The following is a 17,840-nucleotide window of genomic DNA, read 5'->3' on the forward strand; positions in this document are numbered from 1 at the left end:
CTTCTGTGAGTGTGAGGTGGGGAGCACTGGGGGAGTGACATCATCTGACTCAGTGGACAAAGGTCCCTCAGGCTGATGTGTGAACAACCGTGAGGAAAGCATGGACCAAAACAGGGGCTCCATGGTGGGGTGCAGGGGGGGGCCCAGATGTGCGGTTAGTGGTGGAGGAGAGAATCGGCTGGTACTGGATCTGTTTCCAAGGTAGAGCTGGTGGGACTTGCTGATGGGGTGCGATTTCTTGAGGTGCGGAAGGAGGGGTTAGCTACAGGTTTTGGGGGATGAGGAGGGGAAGTCAGGAGTGAAGTGTTTGGTTCTGCATGTCACCTCCAGGGTGTCTATTAGATGCCCGGTGGAGAAGTGGGGGACGCTCTGCACACAGAGGGTTTTAACAACACGGGCTGGGCCAGAGGGTGCCGAGAGAGAAAAGAGGGGATATCCCAGGTGCAACAACGCTGAGGTCTCAGGAGGAGGAATAGTCAAGAGAGGAGCCCGCGGTGCCGTCCTGGGGCTGAGGGCCAAAACTCACTGCACTAGCCGACAGCGTCTGGCGATTTTGTGATGAACAATTTTGCTGGCACGGTGGAATGAAGGCCTGGTTGAAGGGCTTTAAGGGAGACAGGGAAGCAAGTGAAGATGATTGTTAGGATGAGTTTTGCTGCAGTGCTAGAGGAGAGTGGGTTTTGTTAATGACCTTCCCTCCCTGCAACCAAACCACAGCAGAAAGCGCATCCAGGGCTCACACAGAGGGACCCTCAGTGAAGGCCTCTTTCTGCAGTGGGAAGCCCACAAGGTTAGAAACCAGGAATCACAACCTAACGCTGCCCTATTGTCAGTTTTGTAGGTGACCTTGAGTAGGTTACCTCACTTCTTGGTATTTCTCAGCTTCCCTCACCTATAAAATGAGCAGCACAGTCCCGCCTTTTCTATATGGTAGCTGCATAAATGATTAGGTAGCATCACTGATGGGCATTTATGCACCCAGTCCACTTTCTAGCTCTGTGTATTTGACTACTCTAAGTACCTCACAGAAGTGGAATCATGCAGTATTGGTCCTTTTTGTGACTGGCTTATTTCATTCAGCCTAATGTCCTCAAGGTTCATCCATGTCGTAGCATGTGTCAGAATCTCCTTCCTTTTTAAGGCTGCGTAACAGTCCGTTGTATGCATATATCACATTTTATTGATCTGCTGGTGGACACGTGGGTTGCTTCCATCTCTTGACTGACATGAATAGTTCTGCTGTGAAGCGTTATACAAATCTCTGAGACCCTGCTTTCAATTCTTTGGGGTATATATCCAGAGTGGAACTGCTGGATTGGATTGTAATTATATACACACATACACACATAACTGTATACAAATATGTGTGTATATACGTTTATATGTGTCTGTGTGTGTGTGTATATATATATATATTTTTTTATAGTAACTTCCATACTGTTTTCCACAGCGGATATAGCATTTTACATTCCCACCAACGGTGCACAAAGCTTCTAGTTTCTCCACATCCTTGACAGCACTTGTAACTTTCTGGTGTGTTTTTGTTTGTTTTTTGTTTTGATCGTAGCCATCCTAATGGTTTAGCCCATGCTAAGTGATCAGGCTGGTCACTATTATTATCAAGTGAGATAACAAGTCAGAATGTATTTTGAAAAAGAATTGCATCTGTCAGGATCCAACCAAGAAAACAGAAAGCATTAAAAGGAACTTAATGGGGGAGATTAGTTACACACAGGGGATGGAAAGGCTGAGAAGCCAAACAGCAGGAAGCCGTTAACCTTACATCCACCTAGGGCAGAGTACAAAGGACACAGGGCCACCCAGGGAAAGCCAAGGTGGTGAGGGGAGCTGTGGAGGCAGCTGGAAGAATCTGGAGGAATTTGACCTGTGAGAGGAACCACAAGCAAACACCCTCTAGGAGGCTCTGAGAAACAGCAGGGCACGTGGGTGCGGCCTGGGAACAGATCGGGATTGACCTGCGTGCGAGCCAGCTTGTCAGAGTGATGTGACGATGAGTCAGGACACCTGGGCGTGGCGCTGTCCAGAGCACGAGAGTGACACCAAACACATGGGACAGCAGCACCGAGTCTTGGACAAGGGGCGCGAAGGAGTCAAGGATGTTGCCAGGCCTGTGGCCGAAACTGAGAACAGAATAGAGAAGCAGGTTGAGGGTGCTGGGTGTCAACCCTTCCTTTATCAACCCCATGGTAAATGATCAGGATGGTCACTATTACTACAAGTGAGGTAACTAATCAGAACGCAACTTTCCCAAAAAAACCCACCTGAGTTACACAGGTCTGAACTTTTTTAAAAATTAAATTTTTATTTTGAGATCACTGTTTGTGTTCATTTGTAAGAAACAAGAGAGATTCTGTGTACCCTTTACCCATTCCTCCATGTTGCAAAACTAGCACAGTATCACCGCCACGGTAGACGCAGTGAGGCCATAAGACATTTCCATCAGCAAAAGGGTCACTTCTTGTGCCCCTTTAGAACCACACCCACCCTTGCCTTCCAACTATTAATGCTGGCAGGACTTAGCCAGACCGCAAGGGCGCCTACTCCGAACAAGGAAGAGGGTCAGGCGCTGGGAGGGCGACTGCAAGCGGACAGGCAGCACCTGCGACCACGGTACTCGGGGACACCACAAAAGTCCGCAGAGCAGGCACCGCGGCACTTCCGCGAGCGCCGCAGGCCCTGCCCCTTTCGCCGTCGCCGACCAATTGCCGCCCGAAGACCGAGCCGCTTCAGCGGAGGGCCGGAAGTGAGCCGCAGCTTTTCCTTTCTGCCGCCGCCTTGTCCAAGATGGCGGACCTCCACCGCCAGCTGCAGGAGTACCTGGCGCAGGGGAAAGCTGGCGGCCCAGCGGCCGCGGAGCCGCTGCTCGCCGCGGAGAAGGCGGAGGAGCCCGGGGACGGGCCGGCGGGGGAGTGGCTGGGCCGCGCGGGCCTGCGCTGGACGTGGGCGCGGAGCCCCGCGGAGTCGGCAGCGGCCAGCCTGGCGTGCCTCCCGAGCGTGACGCGCGGGCAGCGGCTGGCGGCGGGCGGCGGGTGCCTGCTGCTGGCTGCACTGTGTTTCGGCCTAGCCGCGCTCTACGCACCGGTGTTGCTGCTGCGCGCGCGCAAGTTCGCGCTGCTCTGGTCACTGGGCTCGGCGCTGGCGTTGGCGGGAAGCGCGCTGCTGCGGGGCGGCGCGGCGTGCGGGCGCCTGCTGCGCTGCGAAGAAGCGCCGTCCCGGCCCGCGCTGCTCTACATGGCAGCGCTGGGCGCCACGCTGTTCGCCGCGCTGGGCCTTCGCAGCACGCTGCTCACGGTGCTGGGCGCGGGCGCGCAGGTGGCCGCGCTGCTGGCCGCGCTGGTTGGGCTGCTGCCCTGGGGCGGCGGCACCGCGCTGCGCCTCGCACTGGGTCGCCTGGGCCGCGGCGCCGGCCTCGCCAAGGTGCTGCCCGTGTGAGGACCTCGCGCCCTCGCCGCTGGGGAAGTACGCGGAGCCAGCGCCGTCGGAGACCGCGCCGGCCGAGCCGAGGACTGCACGCCGCTGTACCGACGCCCGTGGCGAAGGCCCTGCCGCAACAGCCTGCGAGTCTAATCCGGGAGCGGCTGCTGCCAGCGGAGGCGACAGCAGCGTTGGGAGCTCCTCGATGTCAGCTTTTTGTGCTGTACTTGGCACACGCTCTGAAAACTGAGATTTTGTCATTGAACTGGTGACAGGATGTGAGACGGTTATTAGAAGTTGCTTTCGAAGTAACTGTGGTCTTAGGTTCGGCTGAGTAAAGAAAAAGGATTTGTCTTCGAGTTAGCTGCTCTTGTGATTTTTCTCAGGCTGTTTTGTCATTTTAAAATCCAGTGGTAGATGTAGCTTAGCGACGGTAGTTTTTTGTTTTGGCTATACTAAGACTTGGAAATTATTCTCTCCAGTGTCAGCGAATCCAGAAGGGTATCAGATTAAACACCGAATTCAGCCACTGGACTTTTAAAAGTGCTTAAGATGGTTTATCTCGGGTTTTTTCTTCAGTTAACAAAATCATAAATATGGTGCCTTATAACATGAAAGGAAAATTAGTTGTGTATTTCACGACGAAAGCGACGGACCAAAAGAAATTTCCTGCCCCAAGCAGCATGGGATCCAGGAAGGGGCGCGTAGATGCTTAACGGTCTCTGCGGAAATCCTGCAAATAGAAGATAATTCTAGATCCGGAATACCTGTATCTGGTGGAAACCATGGATTTCTACAAGCTCGAATTATTCCTCATTGTATAGTCTGCTTTGTAAACTAGTTTACAATTTGCAGGCTGATCTTAAGATTTTTTTATATCTAATTGCTGCTGCATTCATTTTAGGTTCAGCAGTTACTTTTAACTACCTTAATTTATTGCCAGAAGGTATGAGCCTAACATTCTGATGAGTCCAGAAAACTACGTTTTGTCAGTAGCAATACACTAGGAAGTAAAATATATTTAGAATTTAAACATTGTGTGCTAGTGGTTCTCGCGCTTGACTGCACATCAGTTACTTGAAGAGCCACACCTCAGATCAATGCAGTCAGAACCTGGGAAGTAGGACCCAGACATCAGGACCTTTTTAAAGCTCCCCAAGTGATTCTACGTTCCCCAAGGTTGAGGACCACTTCTTTGTGCATTGGCTTGCACAATTTGAAAATAATGCTTTTCCTGAGCTGGATCCCAGTGTTGCCTTAACAGGGTGTCTGTCGTGCCGCAGTAGAGCACTGCTGCTTCCTCCAACCCCAAAATTTATGTTCCTAAGTCAGGTCCCTAAGCCCTGTCCCAAGAAGTGACACAAGTGGCCAACATCCACACTGTAGGCTTGCAGGCTACCTGCCCTGAGATTTGGTAAAGAACACTGCCTTGTTCCCCATCAGTAAACAAGGTTACCTACCTCAGGAGGCTGCTTGTGAGAGAGCAAATGCAGTATTTTCAGAATGATTTATTTTTTTAATTGTAAAGACTTGTGCCATTGGCTGCTCTTTCTAGTCCCCTAAATTTCTGTTCTAGTTTTAAATTTCTCTAGAACTTGCAATAGTTGGGGGTTTTATAATGTTTTACAATGTTTATTTCTTAAATAAAAACTTAAAAATTAAACATTTCTCAGCTGGTGGCTCACACCTGTAATCCCAGCATTTTGGGAGGCCAAGGTGGAAGGATCGCTTGAGGCCAGGAGTTCAAGACCAGCCTGGGCAACATAGTTAAACCCCATCTCCACAGAAAATCTTTAAAAAATTTGCCAGATGTGGTGGCACACAACTGTGATCCCAGCTACTTGGGGTGGGGCTGAGGTGGGAAGATCACTTGAGCCCAGGAGGTTGAGGCTGCAGTGAACTGTGATCGCACCACTGCACCACAGCCTAGGCAACAGCGAGACCTTGTCTCAAAAATTTTTTCTGAAATCAGACATTGAAAATCTAGTTTTTGTAAGCTTCAAATCACAACATCTAGTATGTATGCTGACAGTGATGTTTTTAAATGCTATATTTAATAAGTATAATGTAGAGGTTTATTGTTTAAATGAATTCACTCTCAAAATGTGATCTGTCAAGTCCAGTAGAGCTTAAAGGTAAAATGAAAATTTTTAAATGTGATCTGGTTATCTGCTTACTGAGATACTATGTTTCTAAAGTTAAAGCCCAAAATAATGAAAATTTTTCCACTAGAATCTCAGGAAAAAAAAAGTCTAATCTTCATATGGGTTTGGTCTCTGGATCCGGTTTTAGCTTCATGAAATTTGATTACAGTTTCTCTCTCTTTAAGCTATACCTGTTGGGGGTGAGTGAAGAAATACCCATAACCTAAAGCAATCTTGAGCCTCCTAATAGCATGTTTATGGTGGAGCGCTGATTAAATAAGCTGTAATTTCAAAGTTAAAAAAAAAAATAGTCTCCAGATTCTAACACTGAAAAGCAGTGTATATGGCTGACATTTTCTTATTCCACAGAAATCAATTAGCTTTTGCTGTTTTTTACATTCATAGAGAACCAGTTAAATTTTCATATCCTGTTAAACTATATCAGTATGCCTCTTCTAAGCAACCATTGAAACTTCCAGCACCAGCGGCCAGGTACTGTGGCTCAGATCTGCAATCCCAGCACTTTGGGAGGCCACAGCAAGTGGACCGCTTGAGCCCGGGAGTTTGAAACCAGCATAGACAAAGTGGTGAAACTCCATCTCTACAAAAAACACACACACAAAAAATTAGCTGGGCATGGTGGCGTATGCCTGTAGTCCTAGCTACTAGGGAGGCTGAGGCAGGGTCAAAGCTGAAGTGAGCCGTGATTGCACCACTGCACTCCTGGCTGGGTGACAGAGCAAGACTCTGTCAAAAAAGGAAAAGAAAAAAAGAAACTTCCAGCACCACTAAATTTGCCAAATAAATTTGACTGATGCCAAAACTGAAGCTGCCAATGTAATGAAATGTTAAGGTGGCCATAGGACAGTCCTTTTAATAAAAGCTTCCATGTAAAACCAAAATAAAGGTCAGTATAGAAAGTATCATGGGGTATATAACAAACTGAATTTTTGGCTTCCAATCCAAACTGGGCTAAATGGTATGTTTATTTCAAACAAGGAATTTGCCATGGACAAGATCTATCTGGCTTACTGTGAGTTAGAAGTACGCCCTGCCGTAACACTGGTATTTCCACATAGTATGGAAGAGGAAGAGAGGAAAACTTAATTAAGTGTTGCAAAATTGTTTGAGGACCTATTTTGGTCCATTCCTTATCAACTCCATGTGTGATTTCAAGTTATCTAAAGGGCATGTGACTTTATTTCTGACTAACATCAAGTTCCTCTCCTCATCATAACAAGGCGATTCAAACCTAGACTGTGATTCTTAGGAGATGCTTCCAAGGGGAAGCTCCCTTGTTGGACAGCCAGAAGATTGCATTTTCTCTTCAGAGTACAATTTTCCATCTGTCAGAGCATGTCTGAATAAAAATTTGAACCTACTACAAACTACATTAGAATAATTTTCAAGTATTTTTCTATCATCACAAAAATGGTGTGACAATGTGTTGAAAAACACAAAGTTCACAGCTGAGATTAATTTAGATAACCTAGTGGTTAATATGCTCATGAACATCAGTAACAACCGTGCATTCCTTGGCAGATGGGATGCGATGGAAACCAAAGGTTTCCTTAAGGCAAGCACTTCACAACTAGTTTTCTGTCAATTCTTGCGTAAATCACATTCTGTATTCATACAAAAACTTTATGTTTTTCTCTGACAAACTGTACACATAGAAACAAATTTCCAAATGGACAGGAACTTAAATTTGTGGAGATGCCCCATGTCTTGTGAGACTTAAAAAAAAAAAAAAGATCCCAGCTTTTATCTTCACAAAACAACATGGGAGTTGGGGCAATGAGGGTGGACAGGACAGGGCCAGCCGGGCTGGTAGCTGGCAGCAGTCTCTTCATCTTGAAGACCTCATTGAGGGTTCCTGGGATTCAGGTGCCCAGAAAAGAGTTCAGGGCTACAACGGTGCAGGCTTCCTTTTGTTTCTCTTGGTAAGTCCACAAGAAGTTCTTAAATACTGTCCAGAGAGGCCTCAGGGTACTCAGTTCCAGCTTCTACCGACCCCTTCCACCACCCCGTGAAGCTCCTCGCCTCGGCGGGCCAGAGTTCATGTTACTCCCTCTACCCCAGTTACTGCCACTCCGGCCCCCTCGAGAAGGGGTGCCACTGCCTGGAGGGCCCCCAAAAGGTTCATCTCTGTGGTATCCATCGTGGTGCTCTCCGTCTAAGGAGCTGGAACGCCCAGATTTGGGCACTCTCTGAGCAGGTCCTGGGCCTCCTCGGCCTGAAACAAAGAAAATTTCACATGGGACTTTTTGTATTAGCAACTGTTTGTCAGTAACTCCCAGTACAAACTTTACTCTCTGATGACAATGGACCAGTTCTGGTGGGTGCCAGGGAGACTGGCAGTGGTATTCAGCGTAGTGAGAGGTGTGCCTCTACCCTTTCCTGACCCTGCCTCCCCCTTCCTGGCTCATGGCCATGGGCCTCAGCATCAGCCAGATCCATGCCCCCAGGGCTGTGTGACAGACGACAGGAAGCCAAGAGATGAGCAAGGAGCACCTTCAGGGAGACCCGGGCCACACTGGGCCATGTCCCAGGCCATGGGAGTGTATCTGCCTGCTCCCAGCCACCAGGGTATATTGAGGGAAGGTTTGAATACACTGACTTAACTTTGGAAGTACACACTGCTAATGTTAATAAAGAGTGCTCCAACTAGGACAAGTGTTCACTGGGACTGTCCCATGACATGTGGCACTTTTGGCTTCCTTTTCATAATTAGTAAAATAAAGTATTTCTTGAAAAAACAAAAGAAAAGCACAAAAACCCAAAAACCCCACAAAACACTGGCTTTCAGGTTCTATCACCGAGGCACAGCTTAACCTGCTTCAGACTAGTACACACAAATGTTTAGGTACTATTAAAATTCTTTCATTCTGTTGCAGCTTGAGAATATATTTAAAAAAAAAAAAAAAAAAGGAAAAGGAAAAAAAATTCTATCTTGTAAGATTTTTTTCCTCAGGAAATGATAGGATTTGGTCACATCTCCCATAATGCACTCTCAGAAGACGACTGCAAACTCTCTGCTGTCTTATATTTTGTGATAGAATATGAATCTAGCTGAGATGAAGTTAGGAGAGCCAGCGAAAGGAACAATCTTGGCTTCTTTTCTTAGAAAGTGCAGCTTCAACCCACCTGAGGCACCTGGGCGGAGTGTCAACTACTACGTCATTCCCATGCTAACTGCATGTCCTTGACCAGAGGGACCTAATAATGGTGTGCCGAGTGCCCAAGAAAGTCAGCCAAGGTCACAGCACACTGGCTAGTAGTACAATGTGTTTATGCAGGGTGATCTATTGATGATACATAAGGTAATTTCTGAGGGTTTTGTTGAGACAAACAACTATCAAGACCAAATGGCAGGCCAGGCACGGTGGCTCATGAGAGGCCAAGGCAGGTGGATCACTTGAGGCCAGGAGTTCGAGACCAGCCTAGCCAACATGGCAAAAGCCCATCTCTCTAAAAACACAAAAGCATGGTGGCGCACACCTGTAGTTCCAGCTACTGGGGAGACTGAGGCACAAGAATCGCTTGAACCTGGGAGGCGGGGGTTGCTTGCAGTAAGCCAAGATCACACCACTGCACTCCAGCCTGGGCGACAGAAAAAAACCCAAAAAGACCAAATGGCAGAACTCTGTACTGGAAGGACCGTCCATACAGACAGGCCAACTTCAGGAGCAGAGCACAAGCTGGGGCATGCGGGGAGCAGCCTTCCCAGAAGCTTCCGAGCCACACCACCTATGCACCTCCCCCGCTGCCTTGCAACCAGAGTTGTATAGTCAGCCTTCAGAGGCGACTACTCCTGGCTAAAGTTAGTGCTGCCTATAAAACAGTTGAGGAGATAATCTACTGTGCCCCTGGAAACACTGCCCATAGACCATGTTTCCCAAAGTCTCTGTGACTTTGAGCACAAGCAGTGTTCCTCTAGACCCAGGCTAAAAAAACCAACAGACCACCCAGGAGAGGACAACTCTTCCCCTCCCACTGAGAGCCCTTGAGGGTTCCAAGCAGCCTTGTGGAGGGCAGACTGCCAAGGAGAGCAGGGCTCCCAGACAGCAAGCCGAGCAGAGAGCACTGGGGCATCTTGGCAGAGGGCTGAAATGAAAACCTCAAGCAAACAGGGATTCCCGGAGGCAAGTGGAGTCCTGTGCAGGGCCGAGTTGCAGTCCACCAGATGACAGCTCGTGTGGCACTGGCACCACATTTAGGAGCATGTGCCTCTGCACAGCCCAGGCTGCAAGGGCATGTGCAGCAGATGCAGGCAAGGCCTCCATCGGCCCCTGCATCTCCTGGAACCATAACCACTGGCCTGCTCTTACCTTTGCCTCCTCGGTCTTCAGAAGGGCCTCCTGGGGCCTCCATCTCTCTGTGCTCAGAAGTGCCTGGGCCATCATGCCAGGGGCGCTTTCGGGGAGGTAGGGATGCCATGTCCATGCCTTGGAGAGAAGAGGAGCGTTCTCTGCTGGCTGGGGAATGACCGTCGTGAGGGGGATGATCAGGGCGGGGAGTATCACGAAAATGTTCATGACCTGGCCCTGAAACAAGAAACAAATCTCCTTACAGGAAAGCACAGTGTGACCAGAGGTAGATGGGAATGACACTGTGAGAGTAAGGAGCAACTCGAGAGCCACCGTTCACTCATGCTGAATGCCCGCCACAGGCCAAAGGGTAAGCCATCCAGACATCAGGGTGCCTCCTCATGTAAGAGGGGCAGGTAAGATCCAGAGAACTCGTTCTCAGGCATTGTAGTATCAAGACGTCTTTACAGTCTCAAATTACTGAGGAATCCTAAGAGATTTTGTTAATGACGGTTGTAACTACGAATATTTACCATATTAGCAACTGAGACTGGGAAAATTTTAATTCACTTAACTTTATTCTCCAAAAACAATTTAGTGGAAAGAGCAGTCCCGTTTTATACTCAGATAGATCCCTGTAATGTCTGGCGGATTCCTCTGCTCTGCATTCCACCTGCTGAGATCAAGTGCTGCGGCTGCAGGACAGGAGACAGCCCAGCTCCCCGGGAGACATGAGCTGGAAAGAGGAGACCCGGTGCACCCCAGAGAGGGCCCTCAGAACTCACTTTGTGAACTGCAGTCTAGAGTTACCCAACAAGCGGTTCTTTTCCTTACCAGGCTCTCTGTTTCCATCCCAGGAATCTGGCTTCCGCCCTCCTTCAAAGCGAGGGAACTCGTCAGGAGTGGGAAGTAAACCCTTCCTTCCTCCTACACAACAGAGCAAACAATGCTGCACTCAGACTGTTCCTGGTGTATTCACAACCAGTGTATTCTGCACCCTATCCTTCCAGACCAGGTGTCTTTAGTAACTCGCTCACCTCGTGGGGTACCCCGACCTCGACCTCTGAGATCTCGTCCTCGGGCTGCTTCCTCAGAAGCATCAAAATTCTCCTCTGGACCAAAGTCTTCAGGACCAGGAAAACCATCCCTTCCTCTGGGGGGAGCACGGCCCTCATGCCTCGGCGGGGCTCCTCTTCTGAAACTGTAAAGAGAAAACAGCAGAATGTCCATCTCAGAGAACACCTTGCCACTCTAAGTTCATGTTTCAAAGAAGCATATGATATGAGAAAGCATGATACAATGTTAATTGGGAGGAAAACAAAATAAAACTATATATTTTTGAAAGGATACATTATATAATCCTATTAATACTATCAGAGGCAAAAACAGACCAGAAGGAAACACACCAGAGTGTGGAGTTACTTTAAGCTTCTTTTAGGCTTTTAGGTATATACAAGTATTACTTCATTTCATTCATTTCATTTTCACAGCCACCATATGAAGCTGGTATTATCAGCAGCTCCATTGATGAGAACACTGAGGCCCAGATTGCTGACGTCATTTATTCAAGGACACAGAGTAAGTGCTGGTGATCTGAACTCAGCCAGTCTTGACCCTCGGCCCAGGTTCTGTATCACTGCCTCACAAATACTTATCATTATCATCTACATTTGTATGATGAACATTTATGACAATATAATCAGAAAAATGAGGGCACAGATCGTGTCTGCCAACCATACTGGACCTGTCTATAGGTAGGGGCTCTGCCATCTGCCCCAGCCCACAGCCTCCACCCAGGGGCAGGCCTCCGTGACCACGAGTGGCACTCATGGCCCCAGTCCACAGCTGATGGGCACACAGGTCAGCATCTGGCTTACAGGCAGCGATCCACTGGCTAGATGGCAGTCTGGAGCCCTGCTTAGTGAACAGCTTCCCCTTCTCTCAGGAATTTTGGAGCTAGGAGACTACACTGACTGGGAGTATTGCTGAGGCGGAGAGGGTACCAGGAGGTCTGTGTGAAAGAAGAGAAAGTGACCTTCTGGCAGCGCTCACTGAGAGGCGGTGGCACCACCCTGCAGGGCCCCTCTGCATGAGCTGCATGGCCTCCTCCCAGGCCAGGCCTCTGCTCTTCCTCGGGTTTCCATTCCATTGCCTTTACCCTAATCTTCTACTTGGAAGATTTTCAAACTTACAGTAAAGCTGAAAGAACAGTACAACGAACATCCCAGATCCTCCACCCAGATCAATCCCTTCTTAATATTTTGCCACACGTGCTTTATCTTCTCCGTCCAGCTACTCACAAACATGTTTTCTAAACCATTTGAAAACCAGTTGCCAACACGAGCTTTACCCCTAAATCCTTCAGTACATTTCTTCTAAGAACAAGAACTTTCTCCTATATAATCACAATACCTTTACACTCTCACACACCAGCCTAGGCTGTGGGTCTGCACTGACAGATGAAACACAATACAAATCAAGACAGGATGGCCGGGCACGGTGGCTCACACCTGTAATCCCAGCACTTTGGGAGGCCGAGGCAGGCAGATCACTTGAGGCCAGGAGTTCGAGACCAGCCTGGCCAACATGGCTAAACCCCATCTTTACTAAAAATACAAAAATTAGCTGGGCGTGGTGGCACGTGCCTGTAATCCCAGCTACTCGGGAGGCTGAAGCACAAGAATCGCTTGAACCCAGGAGGTGGAGGCTGCAGTGAGCCGAGATCATGCCACTGCACTCCAGCCTGAGCAACAAAGCAAGACTCCCTCTCAAAAAAAAAAAAAAAAAGACAAGGTAAAATGTAACATTTTGCACAAGATGCAGAGATTCAACAAGTCAGTGAACATTACGCAGATGTAAAGCTCTTCTAGTCATAAAAAGCCATGTCAAAGGTAATGCTTGGATATCATTAAGAGAGGGTCTTAAAAACACTGGGAGCCCTTACGTCTTTATTTTTAACCTCCCTATCTCCCCTCCCCCAAAACAATTGCTTCCTTAGCCCCCACTATGTCATGCTTCTGAGCCTGTCATCAGCCATGCTTTTCTCACCACCCCTGAGGGTGGGCTGGCCAACCCTAACTCAACCACATATACAGATATATATATATATATTTTTTTTTTTTTTAATTTGAGACAGAGTCTCGCCCTGTCACCCAGGCTGGAGTGCAGTGGTGCAATCTTGGCTCACTGCTATCTCTGCCTCCCAGGTTCAGACGATTCTCCTGCCTCAGTCTTCCGAGTAGCTGGGATTACAGGCATGCACCACCATGCCCGGCTAATTTTTTATATCTTTAGTAGAGACAGGGTTTCACCATGTTGGCCAGGCTGGTCTCAAACTCCTGACCTCATGATACACCCACCTCGGCCTCCCAAAGTGCTGGGATTACAAGCGTGAGCCACTGTGCCCGGCCTTAACCATCTATTCACAAGAAGAGTAAGAAATGGAATGAAAGGACCAGGCGCAGTGGCTCACGCCTATAATCCCTACACTCTGGGGGGGGCTGAAGAACGTGGATCACTTGAGGTCAGGAGTTCAAGACGAGCCTGGCCAACATGGTGAAACCTCATCTCTACTAAAAATACAAAAATTAGCCAGGCAAGGTGGTGTGAGCCTGTATCCCAGCTCCTCAGGAGGCTGAGACAGGAGAATCACTTGAACCTGGAAGGTGGAGGCTGCAGTGAGCCGAGATCGTGCCACTGCACTCCAGCCTGGCAACAGAGCAAGACTCCGTCTCAAGAAAAAAAAAAAAAAAAAAAAGAAATGGGATGAAAGGACACGGATGGCTAAGGAGTAATCAGAGACTATAGTAAAAGCTGAAGTGCTGAACAGCATGGGCCTGAAGCCCAGCTCTGACACCTACCACCTGCCAGACCTCGGAAAGTCAAGACACTGCTCTTATTCTGTCTGAATCAGCATAAGATGCTGACAGTCGCACCTATCTCACAAATTCTTTAAATAAAATGAGTTAATTTCCTAAATTAAAACAAATTCCTCAATTTAAATGAGGTAACAACATCTGATACAAAATACTCAATTATCATCATCTTTAATTATTCTGAGTCTCACTTGAGATTTTACTATTTCCTGGTGTTTTTTTGTTTTGTTTTGTTTTTCTTTTAAGAGACAGGGTCTTGCTCTGTAGCCCAGGCTGAAGTGCAATGGCATAATCATAACTCACTGCAGCCTCCTGGCCTCAGCTGATCCTCCCACCTCAGCTTCCTGAGTAGCTAGGACTACAGGCGTGCACCACCAAACCCAGCTAATTTTAAAATTTTTTTTGTAGAGATGGAGTTACACTATGTTGCTCAGGCTGTTCTTCAATTCCTGGCCTCAAGCGATCCTCCTGCCTCAGCCACCCAAAGTGCTGGGATTACAGGCGTGAGCCACTGGTCCTGGGCTAATTCATGTTTCTTTCTCCACATTTCTTCTGTTCCTTAAACTCCCCAAGAATGCTGAGATGAGTGTTCAAGCCTGATCTAAGTTTAACAGGAAGATTGTTTTTCAGTTTAAGTTTGTTAAGATTATTGGGCAATTACACAAAAATTGTATCTATTTCACAACCCCTTTATTTCCAATCTAGGTAGCTGCCTCATATTTCCTTATTCTAATCAAGAAGAACCTGGAAATTTTAAGTCAGATCCCAGCAAGTCTTGTAGTATACTGATCCTCCCATCTCTTTAAAAGGACCAAAATATAAAAAAATAAACAAAACGAAAAAGATTTCTAGACAGCAAAGATTAAAACAAGACTAAGGTTAAAAAGCACACTTTTTTTAAACGTCCAAATGCAAACTCTACAGAGTGCAGGGCTGGTAATTGATATAATTCTCTTTCCTCAAGAAAAAGAAGAAAGAGACCTTTGTGGAGACAGCAGATAAAAAGCTCCACTGAAGATGGAATGGGCCCACAAAGTATCTGTCCCACCTTTCTTCTCTGCGCCCTCGAAAACGTGGGTCCTCGGGATCCCGGGGGAAACGTTCATCTCCGGGCCTGCGGCCTTCCCATGCCCCCGGAGGGCCTCGGGCTGCACCCCGGCCATCCCCCTCGCTGAATTCCCTGTGATCAGGGGGAAACGGAGGCCCAGGGCCCCCTCGCCTCCACTTCTCTTCTTGCGGTAAAGGTCCTCCTCGCCCCTCAAATTCACGTAACCGGTGGCCAAAGCGCTTGTCAGGGTGGAAGTCATCTGGTCTGCTGAAGTCATCGGGGAAGTCTGGGTGAGGGCCACGCCTATCAGGGGGACCCCTGCAGTCCTGGCCACCCCGGAAAGGCCCCCTCTCGGGCCCATGCTCAGGCCCGCCGCTCTGCTCATGCCGCCTCTCTGACATCGGGCCCATGTGATGGTTTGGAGGGCCGCGGGAGTCACCTGAAGGAAACAAAGCTGACTTTTACCATGTCTTCCAGGAAACCTGCCAACATAGGTCTGATCTGTAGCATCTCTATGTTTCACAATACATTCTTTATTGAGAATGTTTTCCCTCCTTGGTTCTCAGCTTAGTTAGGAGACAAATGTCCCTGAAGCATTGGGTAATAGGAGCTTTGGGGTGCAGATTTCAACTTCATCACCCACTAGCTAGGGCAAATTACTCATCTCAAATGAGATCAGCAGCATCTGTCCATCTCTTAGTATACACTGGAAAAATGAGAGAGCCTCCTGGGCTTCAGAAGGAGCTTCCTTTGTCTGCCCCTATTCTTTCAGGCATTTCATTAGGGCCACCTGCTCCACATCCAAGGAGGACACAACAGAGGAAATTAATGCTGCAGGCCAGGAAGCCCGCCAAGAATTCACTTCTGTACCCATCAACAGGGTGCCACTGCCACCCATGACATCTCTCCTCTAACCCCAGCTTGTTGCACTTGATTCCTCTGTAAGGTACATGCAATCACCAGCCTCTCAAATACCTGCCTGATGACCAAACAGCCCTGCTGGGCTTCAGTGTCGGGGTTTTCTGCACCTCTCTATGAATGTTGTTCCTCATCTACGATATTCTCACCATTCTTTGAAGACAGTGTTTGGAATCCCACTAAAGTTTTCTAAAATATGTGAAAATACGTACTGTAATGAAAGTACTGAATAAAAATGGAAAGATGCCAGTTAAATGTGTGATGGTTAACTTAGTTCACCTCCTAACTTGGAAGGGACTGTTTTCCCAGCTACTGAACTACTGCAGCTTTTATAAATGTTTACCTATTTTTGGTCAACATACAATTTAAATCAAACACTTTTAAAAGTAGGTAGCGAAAGGATACTCTTGATTCTAAAAACAAAAACTGTGTTTTTAAAGTGAAATTCCTCCAATAGCCCAGTTCATGCCTTTTACTGCTTTTCCCTGGCTATAAAGACAAACCCCTCCTGTACCCCAGCCAGCCATAATTCTCACCTCCCCCGCAACAGCATCCCTCTTCTTTCTTTTCTTTCTTCCTTTCTTTTTTTTTTTTTTTCTTTTTTTGAGACAGAGGCTTACTCTGTCACCAGGCTGGAATGAAGTGGCGTGATCTCAGCTCACTGAAACCTCCACCTTAGGGATTCAAGCGATTCTCCTGCTTCAGCCTCCTGAGTAGCTGGGATTACAGGTACCATGCCCAGCTAATTTTTGTATTTTCAGTAGAGACAGGGTTTCACCATGTTGGCCAGGCTAGTCTTGAACTCCTGACCTCAAGTGATACACCCAGTCAGCCTCCCAAAGTGCTGGGATTACAGGCATGCGCCACTGCACCTGGCCCCTCCCTTTTCATTTTAGTTCATTTCTTTTGGCTATTTCAATTCCTCTTTACCATGCAATATATATAAAATGCTTGGAAATCTCAGGATAAAAATGTGCCATAAAGGAGTCTCTCTCTTCCAGCTCTTTTCCGTCTGTCTCATTTAACCGTCCTCTCCTCTCTACTCAGCAGTTTGCAAAGATCCTAGCTCCATTTCCTTCTGGTAGACAGGCTCCCTCACTTCTCAGTGTGTTCCTGCAGCTAATGGCTTCTTCACTGACATGATGTTGCTTGAACTTAGTGTAATCTCAGACACAGCAGACCTTTGGCGTAAGGAAGCTAAACATTTCCCGTTTGGACTTACCTATGAATATTAATCCTCCCATTACCTCTATCTGTTTAAAAGTACCCTGCTCTTCAAGGAAAGAAACCCACCACTACAAATTAGAAGGGATGTGGCCACCAGTGATGGGGCGGCGGCGGCGGTTATTCCAGTAGGGGATGGCAGGGCCACTTTCTCGGCTCTCCCTTCTCCCTTTGGTCCCTGGGAGGAGAAAGGAGGAAGAGAAAGAAAGGGGGCGGGGGATAAAGAGAAAAGGGAAAGAGCAAGGATGAGAGGGAAGGAGGTGGAGACAGACACAGGGCAGGGAGAGGAAGAGAGGCAGCTCTCAGTTTGCTGATGGTGATAACTTGGGGGATAAAAGACTCTCCTTTTGTTTCTCTAGTTCGCTGTGGGCCACGTTCCTTCTGTATAGCCTCTGCTACCACTTCCACACAATGGGACAGAAATAAACACTCTCTAGTTCCCTTATCTCTTTCTTACCTCTAATATCACACATAAATTCAAGACTGAGCATAAATTCACAAAGTCCTAGGGCTGTAATGCTGACAAGGACTTTTCTTAATTGGATAAAATGGGGGCAAAAATCTTAACATGCACCACACAGTGCTGTGGGCTTAGCCAATTAAAACTAAGAGAGTAAAGTTCTGTGAAGGGCAATCTCTGCGGTCCTCCTGATTCTCCGAGTTGTGGTTTCTCCCCGTTATGAAAGTGTGTGTTGAACATAACACAGTGTTTCCTCTCACTCCCCTCCATCTACTCCGAGTCGCCCCCTGCAACTCTCCCCAACAGCGTGCTGCCCACCACGCTCCTGCTCCAACTCTGCAAGACAGGGGGGTCCCACCCATCTCAGGGGCCATGGTGCCCTGCGTACTCTCCTTCAACCCTTAGGATTAACTCTAAACTTCCAAA

General features: G+C 47.9%; 2 protein-coding genes across 8 annotated transcripts in view; one reads left to right on the top strand and one right to left on the bottom strand.

Moving 5' to 3' along the window:
• Positions 1–2,304: 2,304 nt before the first annotated feature.
• Positions 2,305–6,981, top strand: SFT2D3 (SFT2 domain containing 3). Its single transcript, XM_004032526.5, has one exon. It carries the CDS (start codon positions 2,806–2,808, stop codon positions 3,451–3,453), a length of 648 nt encoding a protein of 215 aa, XP_004032574.1. The 5' UTR covers positions 2,305–2,805; the 3' UTR covers positions 3,454–6,981.
• Positions 6,982–7,174: 193 nt separating this feature from the next.
• Positions 7,175–17,840, bottom strand: part of WDR33 (WD repeat domain 33) — a 103,142-nt gene continuing 92,476 nt past the window's right edge. For 4 of the 7 annotated variants that reach the window (XM_004032524.5, XM_055380677.2, XM_019022225.3 and 1 more), the window contains 5 exons: positions 14,813–15,251; positions 10,927–11,090; positions 10,724–10,816; positions 9,911–10,126; positions 7,175–7,815 (listed from right to left, as the gene is read on the bottom strand). In XM_004032524.5, coding sequence (XP_004032572.2) covers positions 7,586–7,815; positions 9,911–10,126; positions 10,724–10,816; positions 10,927–11,090; positions 14,813–15,251 — 1,142 coding nt within the window. In that variant the 3' untranslated portion in view covers positions 7,175–7,585. The remainder of the gene's footprint in view (positions 7,816–9,910; positions 10,127–10,723; positions 10,817–10,926; positions 11,091–14,812; positions 15,252–17,840) is intronic. The other 3 variants (XM_055380679.2, XM_055380680.2, XM_063694747.1) reach the window with 1 other exon arrangement.

This window comes from Gorilla gorilla, chromosome 11 (genome assembly GCF_029281585.2).
Source record: "Gorilla gorilla gorilla isolate KB3781 chromosome 11, NHGRI_mGorGor1-v2.1_pri, whole genome shotgun sequence".
NCBI classification, from domain to species: Eukaryota; Metazoa; Chordata; class Mammalia; order Primates; family Hominidae; genus Gorilla; species Gorilla gorilla.

Bases quoted from the DNA above. Each gene is read 5' to 3' on its own strand.
- SFT2D3 (XM_004032526.5), top strand. From the start codon at position 2,806: ATGGCGGACCTCCACCGCCAGCTGCAGGAGTACCTGGCGCAGGGGAAA.